This window comes from Salmo trutta, chromosome 19, assembly GCF_901001165.1.
Source record: "Salmo trutta chromosome 19, fSalTru1.1, whole genome shotgun sequence".
Taxonomy (NCBI): Eukaryota; Metazoa; Chordata; class Actinopteri; order Salmoniformes; family Salmonidae; genus Salmo; species Salmo trutta.
Window position 1 is genome coordinate 4,734,995 of NC_042975.1, and position 27,062 is coordinate 4,762,056.

The 27,062-nt window shown below is 42.7% G+C and overlaps 2 protein-coding genes across 4 annotated transcripts in view; both read right to left on the reverse strand.

Moving 5' to 3' along the window:
- Nucleotides 1-4,604, reverse strand: part of LOC115153860 (coronin-6) — a 44,996-nt gene extending 40,392 nt beyond the window's left edge. For all 3 annotated transcript variants that reach the window (XM_029699481.1, XM_029699482.1, XM_029699480.1), the window contains exon 1: nt 3,279-4,604. The gene's annotated coding sequence lies outside the window, so the exon portion shown is untranslated. The remainder of the gene's footprint in view (nt 1-3,278) is intronic.
- A 182-nt stretch (nt 4,605-4,786) lies between these two features.
- Nucleotides 4,787-21,127, reverse strand: LOC115153861 (von Willebrand factor A domain-containing protein 7). Its single transcript, XM_029699483.1, has 16 exons — nt 21,057-21,127; nt 18,535-18,724; nt 17,960-18,232; nt 17,691-17,787; nt 16,817-16,951; nt 16,085-16,271; nt 12,245-12,420; nt 11,323-11,435; nt 11,025-11,141; nt 10,624-10,836; nt 10,126-10,258; nt 9,561-9,707; nt 7,824-7,916; nt 6,897-7,168; nt 5,732-6,025; nt 4,787-5,392 (listed from the first exon to the last, which is right to left on the reverse strand). Exons 2-16 carry the CDS (start codon nt 18,718-18,720, stop codon nt 4,898-4,900), a joined length of 2,931 nt encoding a protein of 976 aa, XP_029555343.1. The 5' UTR covers nt 18,721-18,724; nt 21,057-21,127; the 3' UTR covers nt 4,787-4,897.
- Nucleotides 21,128-27,062: the final 5,935 nt, after the last annotated feature.

Here is a 27,062-nt window from a genome sequence, read left to right on the forward strand (position 1 = left end):
TGCACATTACGCACGACAGAAAAACATGAAATCCCATAGATGTAGATAGCTATATGCTCTCTTGGGTAAATAAAGAAATGAAACTAGCTGTGAACTGTATTACTGTATTATACTGTATTATATAGACTGGAATTACGCACATCATTCAAACAGTGATAAAGCGTAAGAGAACAAGTGATTATGGTGCAGCACATGCGGCCTACAAAGTTACAATTATACGCTAGCTAATTAGATTTTAATATTGAAATATAATAAGGCCCTATTTGTATAATTAGTAGGCTGACGCATATACCTTTCATGATATTCCCCCTAATGTTGTCTGACGTGTGCATTACCTCCTCTTCCTCTAGTGTTGCTTCAGTCCTTCCTCGCTCTCAACAGTTAAATTAAATACGTTTTCTTGAATAATATGGGACTAGAATTAGATAAAGACGGCTTTCACTTCTCTTCACGAAGATTGAATGGTTATGGGTCTGAATTAATAACTGTTATAGTCTACCACCATCTGAATGTTTATGGGTCTGTATGGTTATGGGTCTGAATTAATAACTGTTATAGTCTACCACCATCTGAATGGTTATGGGTCTGAATGGTTATGGGTCTGAATGGTTATGGGTCTGAATTAATAACTGTTATAGTCTACCACCATCTGAATGGTTATGGGACTGAATGGTTATGGGTCTGAATGGTTATGGGTCTGAATTAATAACTGTTATAGTCTACCACCATCTGAATGGTTATGGGTCTGAATGGTTATGGGTCTGAATGGTTATGGGTCTGAATGGTTATGGGTCTGAATGGTTATGGGTCTGAATTAATAACTGTTATAGCCTACCACCATCTATCCTCATCCTTCAAACTACCATTGATTTCTATTGTCTGCTTTATTTAACATTCAGCAAAAAAAGAGCTTGCCTCCCTCTTTGAATAGACTTTTGTTATAAGAAATGCTAAAAGAAAAGAATGTCCAATAAACTATTCTAGTCTAACTTGTCCTGCATGGGACTCTAACAGCTAAGGAGCGTTTTTTTTAAGGAGGCCAGCGGAGCACAGGTGCTTGGGTATTGGGCAAGAGACAGAGGCTATCAGTTAGACGCTTATTATTCATAACCCATCGTTCTTTCGATAAATATAAGGCTAATACTGCATTGAATGTATTACCTAAAAGAGGTAGGCTAGGACATCTATATATTAATCAAGAACAGGATTATCTATTTTGGATGCAATTTCAATGATGTTGATGGAGAGAGAGAGAGAGATATATAGAGAGAGAGATAGAGATAGAGAGAGACTGCGAGAGTGATCAAGCATGCACTGATTTAAAGCAACGATATTCGTGTGATCGGCAGTTTTAGAACTCTGCAGCTGAAATAAAAAATCAAAAATCTTTACAATTAAAAAACAAAGTGACCCTGAAAGCCAGATGAAGATAGGTAAATTTGACACAAATTAGGTATTTATGTTACTGTAGCATAGACTATGCTGCAGCAAATGTAGACTTAACGATTCCCTCTCAAGAGACTGAAAAGATTTGGCATGGGTCCCCAGATCCTCAAAAAGTTCTACAGCTGCACCGTCGAGAGCATCCTGACTGGTTGCATCACGCTTGATATGGAAACTGCTCGGCATCTGACCGTAAGGTGCTACAGAGGGTAGTGAGTACGGCCCAGTACATCACTGGGGCCAAGCTTCCTGCAATCCAGGACCTCTATACCAGGCGGTGTCAGAGGAAGAGTCCAGCCACCCCAGTCATAGACTGTTCTCTCTGCTACCGCACGGTAAGCGGTACCGGAGCACCAAGTCTAGGTCAAAGAGACTTCTAAACAGCTTCTACCCCCAAGCCATAAGACTCCTGAACACCTAATCAAATGGCTACCCAGACTATTTGCATTGCCCCCCCTCCTCTTTTACACCACTGCTACTCTCTGTTGTTATCATCTATGCATAGTCACTTTAATAACTCTACCTACATGTACATATTACCTTAACTAACTGGTGCCCCCCCACACTCTGTACCAGTACCCCCTGTATATAGTCTCTCTATTGTTATTTTACTGCTGCTCCTTAATTACTTGTTACTTTCATTTCTTATTCTTATCTGTATTTTTTTCTGTCTTTATTATACTGCATTGTTGGTTAGGGGCTCATAAGTAAGCATTTCACTGTAAGGTCTACACCCGTTGTATTCTGCGCATGTGACAAATACAATTTGATTTGATTTGTCACAAGAAAAAAAAGTTACCACGATGAGATGCCAGGTCTGTCCCCAACGTGAGGGTTGATTCATCATGGAAGTGGTTTTGGGCAGTAAATGACGGTAAATCTCGGTAACCGGGTTACCGCCATTCAACCCTAATAGAAACCAAGCCGTTGAACATAATGCTTACAGGAAATGTTTACTGTACAAAGGCATGAGCCACTCTTAGTTACCCAACTCCATCACAATAAGTTCTCTTTAAACAAGCATCGTTTTTACTGCTATCTTTAGGGACATTTGTCTTCTTATTTAACAGTTTGTAATACTGTAATAAGTTAGGCCTATTCTTTAAAAACAAACCGTTCAAAGTTAAAATATAGGAATGCATAGCTTAGCTTTCTTGTTTGTTAATATCCCAGAAATAAAAGTTTAATTTACATTACATTAAAAATGTAGTCATCTTATCCAGAGCGACTGCCTGCCTGCCTGCCTGCCTGCCTGCCTGCCTGCCTGCCTGCCTGCCTGCCTGCCTCGATAGGCCACAGCTCTTATTTTTGTGTGCTCTGCCCTGGCGCAGAAAGAATGACATGGTCACCTAATATAGACATGTCAAACTGTCCCTGCCAACCCCCCACCCCCACCTCTCTGGGGCTCCGGGGGAGAGGGCCTAATCATCCCAAAGAGTACAATGAAACCGATCTCCCTGATCTGTCAATAACAAGAATATCTGCACATACAGACACACACTCCGTGTGCGCTTATGCGCGTATGGACACACACACACACACCTGGAAACCTGACACAGTAGCCTAATAATTTCACCCCTATAGGGAGAGAAGGGGGGCGTGGGGGGTAAGTCCTCCACCTCCCTTGCGTAACGTGCTCTATTTAGTTCAGCAGTCACAGTTTAAAGCTCGCCACTGTCCGCGGAGAAAAAGTGCGCAGTCACAATCTAAGACTTTCCCAGCATTACTATGCACACGCTGGCAATGCGGTAAAAGCTGTCCATTCAACTGCATCGACGATTATTAACGATATTAAAACACTGCTGCTTTACGGCAAATTCACTGAGGCAACTCACCCAATCAGCTCGGTATTTGATGGGGATCGCCACTGTCGTTTGCCCTCCGAATTCTCCTCTCCTTCTTCCCTTGGTAGTTTTCTGTTCTCGGTAACGATCCCTGCTTTTTGGAGTGTTTTCTCTGGTTCTCTGTGGTCCAGTTTTGTACAGTCGGTTCTGGACTTGGCGGACTGGGAGCGAGGTACAACTACGACGCTCCTCAGCGGAGAGAGAAGGGAGTGGGTTTGAAGGGAGGGTGTGTGGGGGGATAGGAGAGGGGGTCAAAGCGGTCCGGTCTATTTTCGAAAGAGTCCTGTCGGTGTCGGGCTATGTCTCGCGTGAGGGTGAAAGAGCCATAGCTTGCGCCGGGACCGCGCGCCGGGGACAGGCTGTTCAACACCTGAAGAGGGAGAGTTGGATAGTGGCTCACATTAAAACTTAGACGACCTGCGGTGATTGTGAACTATATTCTACTATAAACCGTCAGATGTGCCTAAATACTTGTTTTCTTTCCTTTTTCATACGGATGGACCAATACAATTTGCTTTCCTACAAGCCTGCGGTCACAATTTGGTAGCCATTTCCTAAACTATCCTGGTTAAGGGTAACAGGCAGACAAAATCCATGTGCTACTCGGTCAGTCAGCGACACAACGGAAACTGCCACTCCGTCCGTCACAACCTATCTGTCGTCCTTCGGCTCGACGGCTGGGTGCTTCTCCAGACCAGTGTTGTGCTGAGATGTACTGCATGCACCTACACGTAGTGCCCGTAGAGGGCGACAAAACGCAACACTTGCCACTTGCTGCAATTACACTGAAGGGATAGTTCACACAAATTAGAAGGTCTATGAAGTTCATGGTCCAATTAAAACGATTTCTTTACTTCTTCACTTCATTTTATTGGCCTTTGGAGGAATATGTCTCACATTATCGAGGACTGATGTTACAAAAGACAATCAATATGTGCATATCGATTCATGAGTAACTAAGCAGAGAACATCAGGAAGTAGAGTGTCTTATTGATACCTAATAATGCCAGCCTTTATTGCTATAGACCAATAAGAAATGACAGTGATATCAACATACATTATGATTATTTATGATTACTTATCAATACCATATGCATTTTGCAGCAGCTAGCGACTGGAACGAGCTGCAACAAACACTCAAACTGGACAGTTTTATCTCAATCTCTTCTTTCAAAGACATCATGGACACTTTTACTGGCACTTGTGGCTGCTTTGCCTGATGTATTGTTGTCTCTACCTTCTTGCCCTTTGTGCTGCTACCATGTTGTGCGGTTGCCATGTTGTGTTGCTACTATGTTGTGTTGTAATGTGTTATTGCCTTGCTATGTTGTTGTCTTAGGTCTCTCTTTATGTAGTGTTGTCTGTCTTGTCGTGATGTGTGTTTTGTCCTATCTATCTATATATATATATATATATATATATATAGATATAGATATATAGATATATATATATATATATATAGATATATAGTTATAGATATATATATATATATGTATTAGTTTTTTCATCCCAGCCCCGTCCCTGCAGGATGCCTTTTAGAGACTGCCTTGGCACTTTGTTTTGGTACACTTCAGCACACATCTTTCAAGACCAGAAGTGACACTAGCTACCTAGTGACTCAAAATGAGTGTGACAGAGACCAACATGATGGAACAGAGATACGAGGAGAGGGATAGAGGATGGCCCCTGCTCGCGGTGGTGGTGGTGGTGGTGGTGGCAACTATAGGTGTAGTCACGGTGATGCTGTTCTCAGTGATGACATTGGTGACATTGGTGACTGGTGGCTGGACAGTGGTATCCACTGTCACTCTGATGGACCTGAAACAGGTTCCCACGTTCCCCGCGCCGTCCACTGCCACCAGCTCTACCTCCGGGGAACAGCAGGAGGCGCTGTAGGCTGCCAGAGTCACGGTCATATTCCCCACGCCCTCCACCGTGGTGGTGTTGAGGGTTCCGTTGCCCTGGCGCAGGGTGACGCGCTCGATTCCCGTCCCATTGCCGTCCGTCAGGTTGGCAGAGAGCTCCCACATGGACAGGCTGCAGTCGTCAGAACATTTAGCTGTTACGCTGACCACATCACACACCGGACGACTGAAATCTGTCACCTGCAGGGGAGGGGAAAGAATTCTCATTTTTATTAGGATCCCCATTAGCTGACGGCATGATGTTAGCTAGTCTATCTGGGTTCTAACACATATCTAAAAAGACACTAACCCTGGAGGAAATACATGAGTTTTCCTTTTAATCTTTTATGTAATTCTAGCCTGGGTACCTGTCTGTTTGTGCCATCATTCCACTCCCTGCTACTCCATGTCATGACAAGTAGTGGAATGTTGGCACAAACAGATCTGGGACCAGGCTACCGTAATTCTACCTGTTCACCCAGAACAGAGAAAAAAGCAGGCCAACACATGAACTAAACACCCTGTGTTCCTCAGAGTTACCGGTGAAACAACGGAGAGGCGCAGGACGGCGTAGTTGGTGTCGGTGGCCCCGGGAGACTCAGCCTCGATGGTCAGGGTGACGTCCGTGCCCGACGCGGTGTTGGCGGGGGCCGTGAGGGTCACTGTACCGTTGGCACTGACCCCAGTCACTAGCGTCAGGGTTGTAGGGGAAGAGGAGGGGAAGCCCCGGTCATTTGTGGCCCGGATGGTGAAGGATCCGCCTGTCCCGTTGGTTGTCACAGTAAACAGGACTGAAAAGAGTGTTCCAGGCTCCAGGTCACTTTCTGCCTTAGCCTGAAACCAGACAGAACACAACAGAACGTTCAGCCTCAGCCTGAAACCTGACAGAACACAACAGAACGTTAAGCCTCAGCCTGAAACCAGACAGAACACAACAGAACGTTCAGCCTCAGCCTGAAAGCAGACAGGGAAAGGGGGATACCTAGTCAATTGTACAACTGAATGCATTCAACTGAAATGTGTCTTCCACATTTAAGCCAACCCCTCTGAATCAGAGAGGTGCGGGGGGGGGGGGGGGGGGGGGGGGCTGCCATAATCGACATCCACGTCTTCGGCGCCCAGGGAACAGCGGGTTAACTGCCTTGCTCAGGGGGGAAAATGATAGATTTTTACCTTGGGGATTTAATCCAGCAACCTTTCGGTTACTGGCCCAACACTCTAACCACTAGGCTACCTTCTTCCCACAGAACTTTCTGCCTTAGAACACAACAGAAAAGTCTGCCTTAGCCTGAAACCAGACAGAACACAGCAAAACAGTCTGCCTCAGCTTGAAACTAGACAGAACCCAACAGAATGTTCTGCCTCAGCCTGAACCAGACAGAACACAGTAGAACATTCTGCCTCAGCCTGAAATCAGACAGAAGACAACAGAATGTTCTGCCTCAGCCTGAAATCAGACATAACACAGCAGAACGTTCTGCCTCAGCCTGAAATCAGACATAACACAGCAGAACGTTCTGCCTACTGTAGTCATACATCTAAATATGGAGCTTTGTGTACTCACTACCCAGTATTGGTAGGCTACAAGTTTCCCCAGGATACCTCCCAACACTAACCATCACAGGGTAAAATGAAAAAATGACCAGACCCAGTGTCAAGGGGCAACTTCAACAACTGATTCTTGACCTTTGACCTTGGCACTCACCGTCACCATAACAGTGGAGGCTCTGAGGCGGGTGGAGGACTGTCTCTGGAAGCTGTCTGGTAATGCCCTGGTGGTGGCGCTGTTCTCTCCTCTCAGACGCACAACAAACTCCCCATCCGGGATTCTGTCCATGGTAACCAGGAAGTCTCCGCTGCCGACTGATTCCAAGGTTCCACTGACCTCCCCTGACCCCGAGGCCTCAACCAGGGCCACCTCCGTCAGACTTACAGAGTCACTCCCCGTCACTGACACCAGCAGGGTGGCATTACCGCCTGGGGTGGAGAAATGTGGAGTTTAGGAGGTAGCTAATGTATAAGTAGCAAATCACATTACACTTAAAAGCTGCGATAGAAACTTGTAAGTAAAGAACCAAAAAGTTAGGAGTGTTAAATCAACGTCAATGTTAGGAACCACGATGGAGGAACTGATCTACATAGACAGCATTTTGGTGCCCCTGTAAATATCCACCCTGCGTCACTGTGCTCCAACTGTTAACAAACTGTTTGTTTAAATCCTGTCTCACTGTCACGCCCTGGCCATAGAGAGGGTTTTGTTCTCCATTTTGGTTAGGCCAGGGTGTGACTAGGGTGGGCGTTCTATGTTCCTTTTTCTATGTTTTTGTATTTCTTTGTTTTGGGCCAAGTATGGTTCTTAATCAGAGGCAGCTGTCTATCGTTGTCTCTGATTAGGAATCATACTTAGGCAGCCTTTTCCCACCTGTGCTTTGTGGGATCTTGTGTTTGTGTAGCTGCCTGTGAGCAGCCCAGAACGTCACGCTTCGTTTTCTTCTGTATTGTTTTGGTGAGTTTCATATTTATTAAACATGTGGAACTCTAAGTACGCTGCGCCTTGGTCTACTCCTTTAGACGAACGTGACAAATATCTCTTAAATAATATATAATAATAATAATATAAATCCTGTCTCACCAGCTTGAGGACGGGACTCTAAAACAGCGAAGGCTGGATGAGGTCCCTGGGACACCTCCACAAAGTCAAACAGGAAGTCGATGGCGCTCTGACCTGGAAAGAGAAAGTCAAAGAGCTCTTTGACCTCTGAACATGGAATAAAAGCATACGCTCAACAGTTGTTAATAAAGAATTATAGAGTTTATTTGAAAAATCTCAGAAATTGTGCAAGGCGCAAACAGTTGTAGGTACTCCGTAACAATGTGTAACCCACACACTTCACCTGCCAACCTAAATACAATGTTAACCTGTTGGGGATAGGGGGCAGTATTTGCACGGCCGGATAAAAAACGTACCCGATTTAATCTGGTTACTACTCCTGCCCAGTAACTAGAATATGCATATAATTGTTTGATTTGGATAGAAAATACCCTAAAGTTTCTAAAACTGTTTGAATGGTGTCTGTGAGTATAACAGAACTCATTTGGCAGGCCAAAACCTGAGAAGATTCCAAACAGGAAGCGCTCTCTGACTATTTCTTGGCCTTCTTGATCATCTCTAACCAAAACAGGGGATCTCTGGCATAACGTGACATTTTCTAACGCTCCCATAGGCTCTCAGAAGGCGCCAGAACGATCAATGGTGGCTTTGCAGGCCATGGCTGAAAAACAGTAGGACTTTTGGTAAGTGGTCAATCAGAGAACCATGAGACTGGAGGCGCGTGCACTAGCCGACACCATGTTTACTTTCTCTCTCTTTGAACGAAAACAACGACTCCCGGTCGGAATATTATCGCTTTTTTTACGAGAAAAATCGCATAGAAATGTTTTTTAAACAGCGTTTGACATGCTTCGAAGTACGGTAATGGAATATTTTAAAAAATTTTGTCACGAAACGCGTCGGCCGCCTCACCCTTCTTTACCCTTCGGATAGTGTCTTGAACGCACGAACAAAACGCCGCTATTTGGATATAACTATGGATTATTTGGAACCAAACCAACATTTGTTATTGAAGTAGAAGTCCTGGGAGTGCATTCTGACGAAGAACAGCAAAGGTAATCCAATTTTTCTAATAGTAATTCTGAGTTTGGTGAGTACCACACTTGGTGGGTGTCAAAATAGCTAGCCTGTGATGGCCGGGCTATCTACTCAGAATATTGCAAAATGTGCTTTCACCGAAAAGCTATTTTAAAATCGGACATAGCGATTGCATAAAGGAGTTCTGTATCTATAATTCTTAAAATAATTGTTATGTTTTTTGTGAATGTTTATCGTGAGTAATTTAGTAAATTCACCGGAAGTGTTCGGTGGGAATGCTAGTGTTCGGTGGGAATGAAGATCATCAAAGGTTAGTGCTGCATTTAGCTGTGGTTTTAGTTTTTGTGACATTATATGCTAGCTTGAAAAATGGGTGTCTGATTATTTCTGGCTGGGTACTCTGCTGACATAATCTAATGTTTTGCTTTCGTTGTAAAGCCTTTTTGAAATCGGACAGTGTGGTTAGATTAACGAGAGTCTTGTCTTTAAAATGGTGTAAAATAGTCATATGTTTGAGAAATTGAAGTAATAGCATTTCTAAGGTATTTGAATATCGCGCCACGGGATTACACTGGCTGTTGAGTAGGTGGGACGCAAGCGAGCGTCCCACCTAGCCCATAGAGGTTAACACACTGTTCAGCACACTATTACAAATGGTTGCTCACTTGCCTAATTTGTATGTAATATACCCTCCAGAAAAGCCAACATCGTCGCACTCACCTACGACCTTCAGTGAGTAGGGCACAGTTGACGACACACTGATTTCCCATAATCCCGCTTGGCTGTCCAGCCCCAGTGTGAGGAAGTTCCCCACGGTTGTAATCGTTGCCAGAGACCCATTTACCTCCCCGCTACTCTGGGACACACCTGTGGGATGACATCATCATAACCATAGCAACAGAGGTGGGAATTTGCCCCAAGCTACAACATAAATAAATGTCTAATGATTTGAACAGAGTGCATGTTTGTGATTTCTTAATACCAGAAGGGTATCTCTCCAGGAACAGGGTTGGAGTTAAAACCTACAGGAGGGTATCTCTCCAGGAACAGGGTTGGAGTTAAAACCTACTGGAGGGTATCTCTCCAGGAACAGGGTTGGAGTTAAAACCTACAATAGGATGTCTCTCCAGGAAAAGGGTTGGAGAGACCTGGTTTACATATATCCAGGAAGTCCTATTGAAATCCGAAGACCTATTTTACAACAGAGACTTTGTGATGAGAGATTTTAATGTCAATGAGACTCCACTGGTTAAAAAAAATGATAAATGAAAAATCTGTGGAATACCTGAGGGGCTGGTGAGAGTGAAGGAGAGGGAGCTTCCTGTAATATAAGCAGTCAGGTTTCTCACAGACTCATCTACAGTGAAGGAGAAATTATCAGCCCTTCCTGGACTCCGCACAGCCTGTAGAATGGTCACCTGAAAGAAAGAAAGAAGGAGAGGAGTAGAGAGAGAGAGAAAGAGAGATGGTGGGTGAAAAATGGCAGATGCATCTTTCAGAAGCAACTCTCCCAGGGTGACATGTTGTTGCACTACAGAAGCCTCGTCTTGGAGCATGGCCATTGGGGCTAGACTCGGTCCAACATCACAAGGTTGGGACAACGTCTTAATAAACGAGTGCAAGCTTTTGAAAATAAATAAAATCATTGGACCAGTGCTGATACCTTGTTTAGAATTGTTCCACATTTATGCAAAGAGTTATGGGATATTAGAACTCTCTTGTACCAAACTTCACATGTTGGACCTAGTGTTACCCTAATGTTTACTATTGGTGTCAAGGTTACCAATGAAGAGCTGGAGGATTCCACAATGATGCTGGTGGCCTTGGGCAGTTCTGTCTTGGTGACCTGTATGGCCTGGCCACCTGAGGACTGGGACAGCTCCCTGTAGAGCTGGGAGTCTGACACTACCATCCGACTGTGCTGTATCTGTCCTTGGCCCTGGTCACTAGCCCTCCTACGACGGAGCCCCAAAGAGCCAGTTAGGAAGAAGGACACCTTGGGGGGGGGGGGGGGGAGCGAAAAAAATAGAGAGAGGATATATAGTGAAAAGTAAAGGAATTTGATGATCTCTCTACGATTGTGAAGGTCAATAAATCCAAAGGCAATGGAAAAGACAGGAAAATGTAAATATTGCCGGTTAATGTTGCTTGTGACATAAAGTATAACAAGGCCCAGCTACTTACCACTGACTTAGTGCGTTCTATGAGAGCGATCACCGTGCCCATTAGATGAAAGTCTTTTGCGGGGGCATCGGTGAAAAGGAAGATCTCTGAAGAGGGGGGTGCACCAGTTAAAGCCACCTGTAGAAAGCACAGGGGACACAGTCACACTAGCACACCACTAGAATGTATTGGGAATGCATTCTGTGTTGAACTGGCAGCTGGAAGGCAAATTCAAAAATACAAATTCATAACAGTTATATACAGTCTTATTTTGGTTGTACATGCCTGTCCAACACTACAGGTTTGTCAGTCACTGTACCTGAAGTCCTGATAGACTCATCTCTGGGATATCCCCTCCTCCAGCAGCATTCAGTGCATTGATCTGGGCCTTAAAGACGTCTGGGTCCGTGGTCCGCATCAGGGGCCCAAAGTCTTGTGGCACAAAAATAATAGGATAGGACAAGGTCCATGTCATATGCGTTATGCGTATAAGCCTTTTCAAACTATTTAACCTTATGTATTAGCAAACATATCATGACGTTAGCGATAGTCAAAATCTGTTACATTTGTGAACATCTAAATCATTATTTGGCCCATTTAAGCAGCATGCGTCCCTCCTACAGACAAAGGGAGAAGGGCTAGGTAAAGGGCTCCATTTTGTTGTTCTGAACATACGCAATGTGTTTGCCTCCGATGTAAAACAAATGTTTGACTTCCACACCAAAATTACTTCCTTACCTGTTTTAGGTTTAAGGAAGTGTGTAGGTCGCATTTTTTTATCATAGAGCTATGAGAGTTTAGATCCGCCTGCTTGAGACAAAAATCAGTGATTGCATTGTCATGTCCGTGCGATGAAGCAGTCCAGCTGGATAAATGTTTTTCGAAGGACCGCCCCTTTGACGTAGCGTTGCAGTGAAGTGATATAAATGGATGTAATGATGCAGCCGAACCACCAGAGGGAGGAAAATACACATTTATTCAACAGAGGACATTTACACGGTCCTAGGAAGGTCTAGATGGCTGTCTTCTGATTTATAAAACAGTAGAAAATCAATAAAATAAGTCATGTAAACATTACCATATTTTTTTCTTATTCGAGTGTCCGATTCCAGGGACTGTCAGTCAGCCAGGATGCATCATGGCTGCACCGCAAATCACACCCTGCTCTCCACATTGTGCACTACTTTGGACCAGGGCCCATAGGGTACATGATACCATTCAGGACGCATCCCATCTCTCACCTGGGTCATTGAAGGGGACCAAGATGTAGGCTGAGGGCTCGTCTGGCGTTCCTCTCTTGCTGTTGATGATGAGCGATGTCGTCTCCCTTACCGCTGCGATGTCGTCAGACATGCTGCCGGTGGTGTCGATCACAAAACACAGAACTCTAGATCCATTCTTAGAGATCCCCATCATCCTGAGAGAGTGAGAGAAAGAAGGAGAGCGAGAAAGAAGGAATCTCTTTATGTTTTGTGCAGTGCAAAAGTTGTTGCAGATGTGCAGCAGGGGCAGAGGCAGATAAATGTGCTTGAAGAAAAGGACTAGGGCTAGGATGGACTGTAAGTTAGGTTCAGGACTTTTTGTTCGATGGGCCCTGGCTGTCCCACGGAAAATCAAGGGTGGAGGTTCCAGCGGAGGGCGGCATTCTCCAAAAGTCAGAGAAGGAGGAAGGCGAAGGGTTTTGGTTTGTCTTGCCGACCAGAAGGCATGGGGTTGGAATGCTGGCCACCAGGCGGCATCTTGGAGGTTGCACACTTGCCACAGGAGAGGTACCCGAAGGGCATGGCATGCTGGTCACACAAGAGGAAAGGCACGGATGTGGCGCGCTGACCACTTGAGAGAGAAGGCCCGGAAGTTGCACACTGACCACTGGTGATGGAAGCCCATGGGGTGGAATGCTGACCACTGGAGGAGAAAGACCCTGGTGTGGCACAGTGGCCACTTTAGAGGGTAGACCTGGAGTTGGTGGCCCGCTTGCCACAGGAGAAGGGCCTGGAGGTTGTGGAATAACCAAAGGCTGATGCTGAACGTGATGGGAGCTTGACGGAGGTGATGTCTGCTGTACCAGCTGCTCCAGGAGGTTGCCACGGGATGGGAGCTTATGTTGTTTATCTGTATTGTCTGGTTGGTTGTTGATGTCTTTTAATATCTCTAGGAGGAGCTGGTATTGAAAGGGGTTGAAGAGTTCTGCCTGTGTTCTGTGTGTGATTTGAAGGCGTTTGTGGATGAACCCGGCACCTTCTTCTGGTAGGTTTCTGGTTTCATGGCAGCAGTCTTATCCGGCTCGAAGGGCCATGAAGAAAATAACTAGCCTAGGGTGGACTGTAAAGTTCGGTTCGGGACTGTTAATACCGCTATGGTACATCGGTCAGGATGTTAGAGCAATGAGCAGGAATCAAATACTTGATTTTATTGCACACACAGATAAATAGAGCACATTTGGTTGTTTGGAGGTTATGGAATCGCTGTGTACTATTTTACCTTTAACTTGTTATATTTCTTTGTATATCCATGTCCTCAGTTTGATAATAATGTCCCTTAGTTGTGTTTATCCTGGCAGTGACCTTAGTTTATACATGTTATATGTTAAGTCTATTCCCCATTGTCACCTGGCACTGCTTTGTCATGTCTGCACTTTAATGTGTTTCTAAAGTTTCCTTTTTAAATCTCCAGACCACCACATCCTGAAGCACACCCTTGTTATCCACATCAATCCTACACTACATGGCAAATGCATGTGGACACCCCTTCAAATGAGTGGATTCGACTATTTCAGCCTGTATAAAATCGAGTACACAGCCACGCAATCTTCATAGACAAACATTGGCAATAGAATGGCTTGTACTGAAGAGCTCAGTGACTTTCAACATGGCACTGTCATAGGATGCCACCTTTCCAACAAGTCAATTAGTCACATTTCTGCCCTTCTAGATCTGCCCTGGTCAACTGTAAGTGATGTTATTATGAAGTGGAAACATCTAGAAGCAACACTCACTACTGAGTTCCAAACTGCCTCTGGAAGCAACGTCAGCACAAGAACTGTTCGTCGGGAGCTTCATGAAATGGGTTTACATGGTCGAGCAGCCGCACAAAAGCCTAAGATAACCATGTGCAATGCCAAGCGTCGGCTGGAGTGGTGTAAAGCTCGCCGCCAATGGACTCTGAAGCAGTGTAAACGCATTCTCTGGAGTTATGAATCACGTTTCACCATCTGACAGTCCGACAGACAAATCTGGGTTTGGCGGATGTTAGGAAAACGCTACTTGCGCCAATGCATAGTGCCGACTGTAAAGTTTTTCATGGTTCGGACTAAGCCCATTAGTTCTAGTGAAGGGAAATCGTAATGCTACAGCATACAATGACATTCAGAAATGGTTTGTCAAGATCGGTGTGGAAGAAATTGACTGGCTTGCAAACAGCTCTGACCTCAACCCCATCGACCACCTTTGGGATTAATTGGAATGCCGACTGCAAGCCAGACTTAATGCCCAACATCAGTGCCCGACCTCACTAATGCTCTTGTGGCTGAATGGAAACAAGTCCCGCAGGCAATGTTACAAAATCTAGTGGAAAAGTAAAAGAGGAGTGGAGGCTAAAGAAGCAAAGGGGGGACTAAGTCCATATTAATGTCCATGATTTTGGAATGAGATGTTTGACGATCAAGTGTCCACATAGTTTTGGCAATGTAGTGTATTTCCAAGGTCTTACAAGCAACAACTCAACACATCCATCCTAACTACCTACAGTGCACTTGGAAGTATTCAGACCCCTTCCAATTTTCCACATTTTGTAATGTTACAGCCGTATGCTAAAATTGATTACATACATGTTTTCCCTCACCAATCTACATACAATACCCCATAATTACAGTGAAAACAGGTTTAGTCTTTTTTGCAAACGTATTAAAAATAAAAATCGGAAAACCTAGTTTACATAAGTATTCAGACCCTTTGCTATGTGACTCGAAATTGAGCTCAGGGGCATCCTGTTTCCATTGACCATCCTTGAGATGTTTCTACAACTTGATTGGAGTCCAACTGTGGTAAATTCAATTGATTGGACATGATTTGGAAAGGCACAAACCTGTCTATATAAGGTCCCACAGCTGACAGTGCATGTCAGAGCAAAAACCAAGTCATGAGGTTGAAGGAATTGTCCGTAGAGCTCCAAGACAGGATTGTATCGAGGCACAGATATGGGGGAAGGGTACCAAAAAATGTCTGCAGCACTCTAGGTCCCCAACAACACAATGGCCACCATCATTCAAAAGTAAGAAGTTTGAAATCACCAAGACTCTTCCTCGATCTGGCCGGCCGGCCAAACTGAGACATCGGGGGAGAAGGGCCTTGGTCAGGGAGGTGACCAAGAACCCGATGGTCACACCGACAGAGCTCAAGAGTTACTCTGTGGAGACGGGAGAAACTTCCAGAAGGACAACTATCCCTGCAGCAGTCCACCAATCAGGCCTTTATGGTAGATTGGCCAGACGGAAGCCACTCCTCAGCAAAAGGCACATGACATCCTGCTTGAAGTTTGCCAAAAGGCCCCTAAAGAACTCTGAGACCATGAGAAACAAGATGCTCTGGTCTGAGGAAACCAAAATTGAACTCTTTAGCCTGAATGCCATAAGTCACGTCTGGAGGAAACCTGCCACCATCCCTACGGTGAAGCATGGTGGTGGCAACATCATGCTGTGGGGAAGTTTTTCAGCAGCAGGGACTGGGAGACTAGTCAGGATCGAGGGAAAGATGAACAGAGCAAAGTAAAGAGAGATCCTTGATGAAAACCTGCTCAGGACCTCAGACTGGAGCGAAGGTTCACCTTCCAACAGTTCAACGACCCTAAGCACACAGCCAAGACAACGCAGGAGTGGCTTCGAGACAAGTCTCTGAATTTTAGAATAAAGCTGTAATGTAAGAAAATGTGGAAAAAGTAAATGGGTCTGAATACTTTCTGAATGCACTGTAAAGATCTTACAAGCCACACCTTCTTCCAACCCTAGACCTTTTGTTCATGGTCCTTTGAGCCGGATGCCATGACCCTTCACAACAGTGCTTATGTGATCAAGTACAATTCCCCACCGTAGGAAGTCTGTGTCCCCGGCAGCCCCTCTGATATCCTCCAGCAGCTGGCTGGTTGCAGCCACGGCCACCTCTGCAGCTGCAGTGTGCCAGTTGCCATGGCTGGACTCAAGTGAGTCCTTGTTGATCCCACCCGTAGGCTCCTTCCTGCTTGTCTGGTCCAATGAGCCCCCATGGCTGCACTTCCCTGCCAACCGATGGAGATTATCAGGACAATACGATGGTCACTTAGAACTGCCGTCAGGATCTTGTATGCTATTACATTGATGTTTATTCTCAGCCTGGTCAGTCAGTATGCTACTAGCCTGGTCCTACAGATGCTGTATCTTAATTTGATCATCTTGTTGTTGCAGGAATTTTCCATGCAAACTTGCAGTTTTCAAGATTTGAAAAGGCTTCTAAAGTTTGTAATTTCCAATTTAAAATGTCAGACTTGATTTACCCATACAACATTTATTTATTAATTATAATCCATAAAATATTTCACATTTCATGTTTCTGCAGGATTATTTTCCTGCTGTGAGAAACCGGGTCAAATTAAGATAAGGCATCTTTAGGTCTATTCTGTAAGTGTTTTAGCTAACTTCTCATTTTGCTGTTGAGGAGCTGTATAAAGCACATTTGACCAAAGCACATAAAGACATAAAACTAGGTTGATATGCTATTGCTATGCTACCTCCGGTCAATTCACAGTTCACACCTTATTAAAATCAGATTAGTGACTGACTCTACCTTTTGGTTTGGTGGAAAAAAAAGGTACAATGCCAAAATATCCCGAGGTCAGCTTCTTGTCTCTGATGATGTTTTCTAGGATGTTGTTCTGGCAGTCTTTACCGACACAGCTCTGACATGTGGGCGTGTTCTTATCTGGTGGATAGAGGTTTCACAATATAAACTACATCCTGGTACTTTGCTACACAACACTACTTGATCTAAAAAAACTTTTGATGTAAAACACCATTACATCACCTTTACTAAGGCAATATGTTGCATGAGGAAATATTTGATCCACATCCTGTTGTTTCTGTATAATGACCAACAGACATAACATAACATGACTCTATTTTGTCAACCACCAATTCAGGACAAAGACACTAACAATTAGAATGTGGCTGTTCTTTCAGCAGTATAGTGCACTGGTCTGTATCAGTTTGTTGTCCTGAGTTAATTAAACACTTTCTGCATCTATCTTGGCATCTTCTGCACCCTAGTCCCTTTGGTAATCTCCTATTGACAAAACTGTTGAATGTTTAAGGAACGTTGGCGAACGTGAATGTTACATCCCTTGTCTCTTCAGAGGGGAGGCAGCGTAGCCTAGTGGTTAGAGCGTTGGACTAGTAACCGAAAAGTAGTAAGTTCTAATCCCCCAGCTGACAAGGTACAAATCTGTCGTTCTGCCCCTGAACAAGGCAGTTAACCCACTGTTCCTAGGCCGTCATTGAAAATAAGAATTTGTTCTTAACTGACTTGCCTAGTTAAATAAAAAATAATAAACATTTTTAAAAAGTACATCAACCTACATGCTTTAGTTGGCAAATAGCCATCTTCAAACTCATTCAGCCATCTTCAAACTACTCCCCCTCTCTAACACACACCATCGCAATACCTGCAACAGGGCCGATGTCCGACACATCTGATCTGATGAGATTTGAATGGGGAAATTTGTTGCCCAGTTCTATCCAGTTACTGTGACTGTAGAAGTCCTGAAAATATAACAATGACAAGTTGTTTAAAATAGTGTTATGCCAAATTCCATGTTATTCGTTTATTAATGACAATACTGTTTTTAAATGCTTTTAGCATAACTAATATTTCAACAAAAGCAATATCTCTTGTCTTGTGGAGTAAGGAGATAATGAAAATAATTTAAATCACCTGTAAGGTGTGTAAAATGTCTCCCAGCTTCTGTCTTGCTGCCTCAAAGTTCCCTCGTTTGATGCTGGCTTTGACAGAGCTCACGCCATCTGTGATGAGTTTCCGCCCCTCCACGAACGTCTCCCCATCAAAGTGGTACTCCTCATTGAACGGGTGACGGAAGTCAACTCTGGCATTTCTCCAGGAGACGTCTGATATGGCACTCTGAAAACTCTTAGCAGAACCCGATGAGGAGCAGGCTAGAGCCAGAGACTCTGCAGTCAGTGGTCCAGGCTATAACACACACACACACACACACACACACACACACACACACACACACACACACACACACACACACACACACACACACCACACACACACCACACACACACACACACACACCACACCACACACACACCACACTCTTTAATACACATTGTTGTAAAAACAATTTATTTCACTATACTATATACTGTACTACATTAGAAAACATAACACCAATACTTTCTTTACTAAGACAAAGTATAAATATAAAACAGTGACTGTATATGGATCTGATGTAGTCTTTAGTTTTGTGGCTTTAGTTTACTTACCGGCAGAGTGAAGTCTCTTCCCTCAGCAGAGGCTAGTTGCTTGCACACCTTTGCCGTGGTCTGTAAGATGGCTTCCCTAGTGATCTCCAGGTGGTCCATGGAGCTGCCTGAGAAGAGCACCAAGAACCCCTGGACCCCTGTCTGCAGGAGGAGGAGAGAGACTACGGCCAGGACTGATGACATCATCAACCTGTCGTTGGGAGGGAGAGGACAATCAACATGACTTATCATAATATTATATTTTAATCATACAGTGTCTTCAGAAAGTTTTCACAACCCTTGACCACAATTTGTTTTCTTACAGCCTGAATATAAATGGAGAAAAATAGATGTTTTGCCACTGGTCTACACAGACAATTCCCCATAATGTCAAAGTGGATTTTTTTCAACATATAATTATTCAACCCCTTTTTTATGGTCAAGCCTAAATAAGTTCAGGATTAAAAATGTGCTTAACAAGTCACATAAGTTGCAATAATAGTGTTTAACATGATTTCTGAATGACTACCTCATCTCTGTACCCCACACATACAGATAATGGTAAGGTCCCACAGTCGAGCAGTGAGATTCAAACACAGATTCAACCACAAAGGACCAGGGAGGTTTTCAAATGCTTCGCAAAGAAGGGCATCTATTGGTAGACGGGTATACATAAAAAAAGTAGACTTTGAATATCCCTTTTAAGCATGGTGAAGTTATTAATTACACTTTGGATGGTGTATCAATACACCCAGTCACTACAAAGATACGGACATCCGTCCTAACTCAGTTGCCGGAGCGGAAGGAAACTGCACAAGGATTTCACCATGAGACCAATGGGGACTTAAAAACAGTTACAGAGTTGAATGGCTGTGATAGGAGAAAATGGAGGATGGATCAACAACATTGTAGTTACTACACAATACTAACCTAATTGACAGAGTGAAAAGAAGGAAGCCTGTACAAAATAAAAATACTCCAAAACATGCATCCTGTTTGTAAAAAGGCCCTAAAGTAATACTGCACAAAAAGTGAGAAAGCGCTTAGTGTGCTTGGGCACAGGGACTATGGTGGTCTGCTAGAAACATGTTAGTATTACGGTACCAATCTCCATATTTTCAATTATAGTGGTGGCTGCATCATGTTATGGGTAAGCCTGTAATCGTTAAGGATTGTGGAGGTTTTCAGGATGAAAAAGAAACAGAATGGAGCTACGCACAGACAAAATCCTAAAATAAAACCTGGTTGAGTCTGCTTTCAACCAAACACTGATGAATTCACCTTCAACAGGACAATAACCTAAAACACAAGGCCAAATCTACACTGGAGTTGGTTACCAAGAAGACCGTGAATGTTTCTGAGTCGCCGAGGTACAGTTTTGATATAAATCTACTTGAAAATCTATTGCAAGACCTGAAAATGGTTGTCTAGCAATGATCAACAACCAATTTGACAGAGCTTGAAGAATTTTGAAAACAATAAATGGACAAATATTGCATAATCCAGGCATGGATAGCTTTTAGAGATTTACCCAGAAAGACTCACAGCTGCTTTCACTGCCAAAGTTGTTCGTAACATGTAAATGGGCACATATTCTAACTTTCACAACAAATAACTGTCGGACAACTTGTAATTATTTTCTACATGGGATACAACAAATTCAATTATCCTCAATAGAATTTGAAATTGCACACATCATTAGAACATGAGCCCATTTAAACTCTAAATACATGTTAGAGGACTTATGTAATCAATATATATGTGTTTTATTTACCATTATTTTAAAACAAATACTAGAATTTCTCTTCCACTTTGATACGGCAGAGTATTTTGTGTAGATCGTTGACAAAAAATGATGAATCCATTTTAATCCCACTGTGTAACAACAAAATGTTGGAAAAGGCTAGGGTTGTAAATACTTTGAAGGCACTATATATATATATATATATATATATATATATATATATATATATATATATATATAATGACTTGGAGAAGATCTGCAAAGAGGAGTGGGACAAAATCCCTCCTGAGATGTGTGCAATCCTGGTGGCCAACTACAAGAAACGTCTGACCTCTGTAATTGCCAACAAGGGTTTTGCCACCAAGTAGTAAGTCATGTTTTGCAGAGGGGTCAAATACTTATTTCCTTGTAAATCAATTTATAATATTTTTGACATGCGTTTTTCTGGATTTTTTTGTTGTTATTCTGTCTCTCACTGTTCAAATAAACCTACGATTAAAATTATAGACTGATCATTTCTTTGTCAGTGGGCAAACGTACAAAATCAGCAGGGGATCAAATACTTTATTCCCTCACTGTATGTATATATATATATATATATATATATATATATATATATATATATATATATATATATATATATATATATATATATATATATATATATATACTCATATATATATATATATATATATATATATATATATATATATATATATATATATATAACTATTGCCCACACCCTTATCAATCAACAGCACATTTGACTGCAATGATTAACAAACAGACCTGTGCCTACCTTGTTATGTCAAGTGTGTCTCCTATGAAGTGATCTGATTCACACAGATGATGGGTCTCTTTATACAACACAACAAGGAAGTGCCGTGCCACCATGATTTATAAGAAACCTTTCACTGTTGTCACCTGTTGCTTTGACATGACATGTTTACAGTGGAAATATCTTTGGTTTCATTGTTCTGGTTCATAATAAGAGTGACGTACAACTGCAATCAGGATCCTGTATATTATTACATTAATGTTTATTCTCTGCCAGTCAGTATGCTACTGGCCTGGTCCTACAGATGCTGCTCTTGCTATGCTACATCCTGTTGAAATGTGAATCTTCACCCCAGTCGGAGGTCCTGAGTGCTCTGGAGCAGGTTTTCATCAAGGATCTCTCTGTACTTTGCTCCGTTCTTCTTTGCCTCAATCCTGACTAGTTTCAAATAAAAAACATCCCCACAGCATGATTCTGACACCACCATGCTTCACCATTGGGATGGTGCCAGGTTTCCTCCAGACGTGACGCTTGGCATTCAGGCCAACGAGTTCAATCTTGGTTTCATCAGACCAGATAATCTTGTTTCTCTTGGTCTGAGAGTCTTTAGGTGCCTTTTGGCAAACTCCAAGTGGGCTGTCATGTGCCTTTTACTGAGGAGTGGCTTCCGTCTGGCCAATCTACCATACAGGCCTGATTGGTGGAAAACTGCAGAGATGGTTGTCCTTCTGGAATTTTATCCTATCTCCACAGAGGAACTCTAGAGCTCTGTCAGAGTGACCACCGGATTCTTGGTCACCTCCCTGACCAAGGCCCTTCTCCCCCGATTGCTTAGTTTGGCCGGGCGGCCAGCTCTAGAAAGAGTCTTTGTGATTCCAAACTTCTTCAATTTAAGGCCACTGTGTTGTTGGGGTCCTTCAATGCTGCAGCCATTTGTTGGTGCCCTTCCCCAGATCCGTGCCTCGACACAATAAAGACAAGTGTGTGCCTTTCCAAATCATGTCCAATCAATTGAATTTACCACAGGTGGACTCCAATCAAGTTGTAGAAACATCTCAAGGATGATCAATGGAAACCGGATGCACCTGAGATCAATTTCGAGTCTCATATCAAAGGGTCTGAATACTTATATAAATAAAGTTCTGTTTTTTATTTTTAATACTTTTGCAAAAAATACTACAAACCTGTTTTCACTTTGTAATTATGGGGTATTGTGTGTAGATTGATGAGGGAAAACATGTATTTAATAAATTTTAGCATACGGCTGTAACATAACAAAATGTGGAAAATTGGAAGGGGTCTGAATACTTCCAAGTGCACTGTAGGTAGTTAGGAAACCGGATGCACCTGAGATCAATTTCGAGTCTAATAGCAAAGGGTCTGAATACTTATGTAAATACATTATTTGGTTTTAGATCACTAAAATCATGTGTTATGCCTTGTGTTTTATGTAACCCTTCACCATCACATCTTTAGTGCTTTTTATGTTGTGATTTAGAAGAAAATAACATTTGTAACATCAACTGGACCAAGATAGAACTTTTACAACTGTCTGACAACATCTAATTATTTTCTACATCAGATACAATAAATTCACTTTTCCCCAGTAGAATTTGAAATTACACACAGCACTAGAATGAGCCTATTTAAACTATAACTATTAGCAAAATATAATATCCATTTATACACTGAAGTAGTCTTAATAAGTTTTAATTTGTGAAATTTAATCGTGCAGCAAAGTATACCTTCCAAATGTGTTCCAATCAGTCAATATGTTTTTCCATGGACACCTGAGCTGTCACACCCAGACCCCACACACTGCTCTTATCCTTTTCTTTTCAGCCTTCATAACTACTGCCCACACCCTTATCAACCAAACAGCACAGTTAACTACAAAGATTAACAAACAGACCAGTGCCTACCTTGTTATGCCACAGGATCAGAAGTGTCTCCTATAAAGAGATCTGATTCACACAGATGATTGGTCTCTTTATACAACACAACAAGGAAGTGCCGTGCCACCATTATCTACAAGAAACCTTTCACTGTTGTCACCTGTTGCATTGACATGTTTGATATCTGTTTATGATCAATGGAAACAGGATGCACCTGAGCTCAATTTCGAGTCTCGTAACAAAGGTTCTGAAAATGTATGTAAATAAGGTATTTGTTTTATTTTTAATACATTTTCAAAAATGTAAAAAAAAAACTGATTTTGTTTTGTCATTATGGGGTGCTGTGTGTAGATTGATGAGGAAAAAAATAGTTTCATCAATTTTAAAATAAGGCTGTAACGTAATAAATTTGAAAAAGTCAAGGGGTCTGAATACTTTCCGAATGCACTGTATTTCCTTTCATTATTTCCCCCTAACCTCCCTCCCCTAATTGGAGTAAACTAATGGAAAACTAACCCATCAGTGTGATTTGCAGAGTTAGCTCCAGGTAAATGTTGCAATTCTTCAGCTAATGTTGGTCTTTAATGCAGGGCCGACAGACAAGTCCGTTACTTTCTCCCCATTCCACTTGACCCTTCCATTTTTGCTGTAATGCTGTAATTAGTCTGTTGTAATTCTGGGTAGAGCAGACATCTCCATATATTTTTATTAGCTGCATGTGTGACACAACTCCACCAGTCCTATTCATGATATCATTTACAAATATTATACCTTTTTTATCCCAAAATAGTTGTTTTTTTATCAATTACTTTTTTTGAGTTTAACCATAATATTAGTTTCTGGTGGATTAAACTGAAATTGCAGCCAGCTTTCTAAGGATTGAATTAAAAATAGCAATATTTTGGACATTATTTCATTTTCAAATAACCGAAATTGAGAGGTTGTAATCTGAATAAAGGGAAAAAGGACATTCTTACTAATCTGCTGGAGAAGCAGGAAGTGCCGTGCCAACATGATTTACAAGAAACCTTTCACTGTTGTCACGTGTTGCTTTGGCATGATATCTTTTTACAGTGGAAATATCTTTGGTTTCATTGTTCTGGTTCATAATAAGAGTGACGTACAACTGCCATCAGGATCTTGTATATTATTACATTGAGGTTTCTTCTCTGCCAGTCAGTATGCTACTAGCCTGGTCCTACAGATGCTCGATCTTAATTTGATCATCCTGTTGTTGCAGGAATTTTTCTGAACAGTAGGAAACACGAAATGGTAGTGTATTCAAGGCTTCTAAAGTTTGTAATTTCAAATCTCAGACTTGATTTGCCCTTACGAAATATGTATCAACCCCTACAAACAAATGTCAATTAATTATAATTCATGTAGTAATTCACATTTCCTGCTGCTGCAGGATTATTTTCCTGCAGTGAGAAATTGGGTCAAATTAAGATACAATATCTTTAGGTCAGTAACATAACACTACTTGAAATTTTCCTTACAGTATAACATGACTCTATTTTGGCAACCACCAATTCAGGACAAAGAAACTCTAACAATTGGCATGTGGCTGTTCTTTCAGCAGTATAGTGCACTGGTCTGTATCAGTTTGTTGTCCTGAGTTGAGTAAACACTTTCTGCATGTATCTTGGCATCCTCTGCACCCTTCTCCCTTTGGTAATCACCTCTTGACAAAACTGTTGAATGTTTAAGGAATGTTGGCGAACCTGAATGTTAGACCCCTGGTCTCTTCAGAGGAACATCAACCTGCATGTTTCATTTGGCAATTAGCCATCTTCAAACTTATTCAGCCATTTTCAAACTACTCCCCGTCTTTAACACACACCCAGACGCACTCCCTCACAATACCTGCAACAGGGCCGATGTCCGACACACATCTGATCTGATGAGATTTGAATGGGGAAATCTGTTGCCCAGTTCTATCCAGTTACTGTGACTGTAAAATTCCTGAAAATATATGAATGACAAGTTGTTTAAAATAGTCTTATGACAAATGCCATGTTATTCATTTATTAATGAGTATAAATTATTTTTAAATGATTTTAGCAAAACTAATATTTCAACGAAAGCACTCTCTTGTCTTGTGGAGTAAGGAGATAATGAAAACCATTTAAATCACCTGTAAGGTGTGTAAAATGTCTCCCAGCTTCTGTCTTGCTGCCTCAAAGTTCCCTCGCTTGATGCTGGCTTTGACAGAGCTCACACCATCTGTGATGAGTTTCCGCCCCTCCACGAACGTCTCCCCATCAAAGTGGTACTCTTCATTGAACAGGTGACGGAAGTCAACTCCAGCATTTCTCCAGGTGACCTCTGATATGGCGTCCCACGATGCCGCTGAAAGTCTTTCATACTTTCTCAAGATTACCACGATTTGATAACAGTGAGTCAAGACCTGCAAGACGTTCGAGAGACAAACTGGTGGCCATAGGAGAGGTCTGGGAGAAGTGTGTGGAGCGTCTGTCACACCTCTACAACCCTGGGCCTGAAGTAACAGTGGATGAGCAACTGGTTCCATTCTGAGGTACATTTTGTTTTCTTCATATCTGTAATGCAAGTGATTTTCACTGTTAATTGTATTATGTATTGCTGTAATATCATTGATTTATGTGATACTAATTACTGATAGTAATCTTTTTTGTCAAAAGGTCGCTGTCCTTTCTGGCAGTATATGCCCAGCAAGCCAGCAAAGTATGGCATCAAGATATGTGTGGCCTATGACGCACAATCCAGCTACGCTTGGAAGATGCAAGTCTACACAGGGAAGCCGACCAGTGGAGGCCCAGAGAAGAACCAGGGGATGCGGGTTGTGCTTGATGTGACAGATGGACTGATGGGCACAATTTCACATGTGACAATTTCTTCACCTCTTATGACCTCAGCCAGCAGCTCCTGAAGAGGAAGATCACCATGGTTGGCACAGTTAGAAAGAACAAGCCTGAGCTCCCCCCTGCACTCCTTACAACAAGGGGGAGAGAGGCCTTCTCATCAAAGTTTGCTTTCACCCCCACCATCACTCTAGTTTCTTACCTCCCAAAGAGGAACAATAATGTGGTCCTCCTGAGCACACTGCACAAAACGGCTGAGATCAGTGACCTTGAGGACAGGAAGCCAGCCATCATCCTGGACTACAACCACAACAAAGGAGGCGTGGACAACCTGGACAAGGTGATTGGAACTTACAGTTGCAGGTGGATGACTGCCCTCTGGCCCCTGGTCATCTTCCAAAACATCATCGATGTGTGCTCATACAATGCCTTCGTGATATGAACAAGATCAACACTACCTGGATGCCTGATAAGCCGAACAAGAAGAGGGTGTTCCTGGAGCAGCTGGGAAAGGTACTTGTAACCCCACACATTCAAAGAAGGGAGCACCTCCCCTGCACAGAAGCCTCTGCAGCACTTGTGAAAGCTGTTCAGGGGGCTGAATCTTGTCCTGATCCACCTGAGGCTGCAGCTGGGGCAGGCAAGAGGAGGAGATGCCAATTCTGCCCCCCAAAGAAGAACTGTAAAACAAATACTATGTGCTGCACATGTGAGAAATACATCTGCAAAGTCCATGCACACACACTTGCATACTGTCCTACATGTGCTAATTAGAGTTGATTGATTTATGTTCTTCGCGTTTTTGTTTTGTATCTATTATCTTATTCTTATTTATTGTTGTTGTTTATACACCTTGTGGGTGGGGGCAATGGTTAAAAAATGGGAGAAGACTAGTATTGTGTAGTTGAATTCCTCATTGTACAGTATATAAGAATATATCACTATGCTGCCAAAATAAGTTCAAGACTGTTATTGTTTCCCTTCAATAAAATGCGTTGGGTTGGGAGCTTGGGCCGGTGGCCGATTGGTTGCTGGTTCGGGTCCTTGTTTTGACTTGGTGGGAGATCTGTTGTTGTGCCTTTGGGCGGGGCACTGACCCTGGCTGCTTCTGTGGGTCGCTCTGGATGAGTGTCTGTTTGATGACTGAATGTAATGTAATGGAAATGTTGAGCGGTTCACTGCAGGTAGATTGTATGTTTTAATATACAAGATTTATTTAAATAAAATTATGCATGCAGCTTTTAAAAATAAATATTCAGAACATCAAATTGGCTTTTCCAAATTCTGCA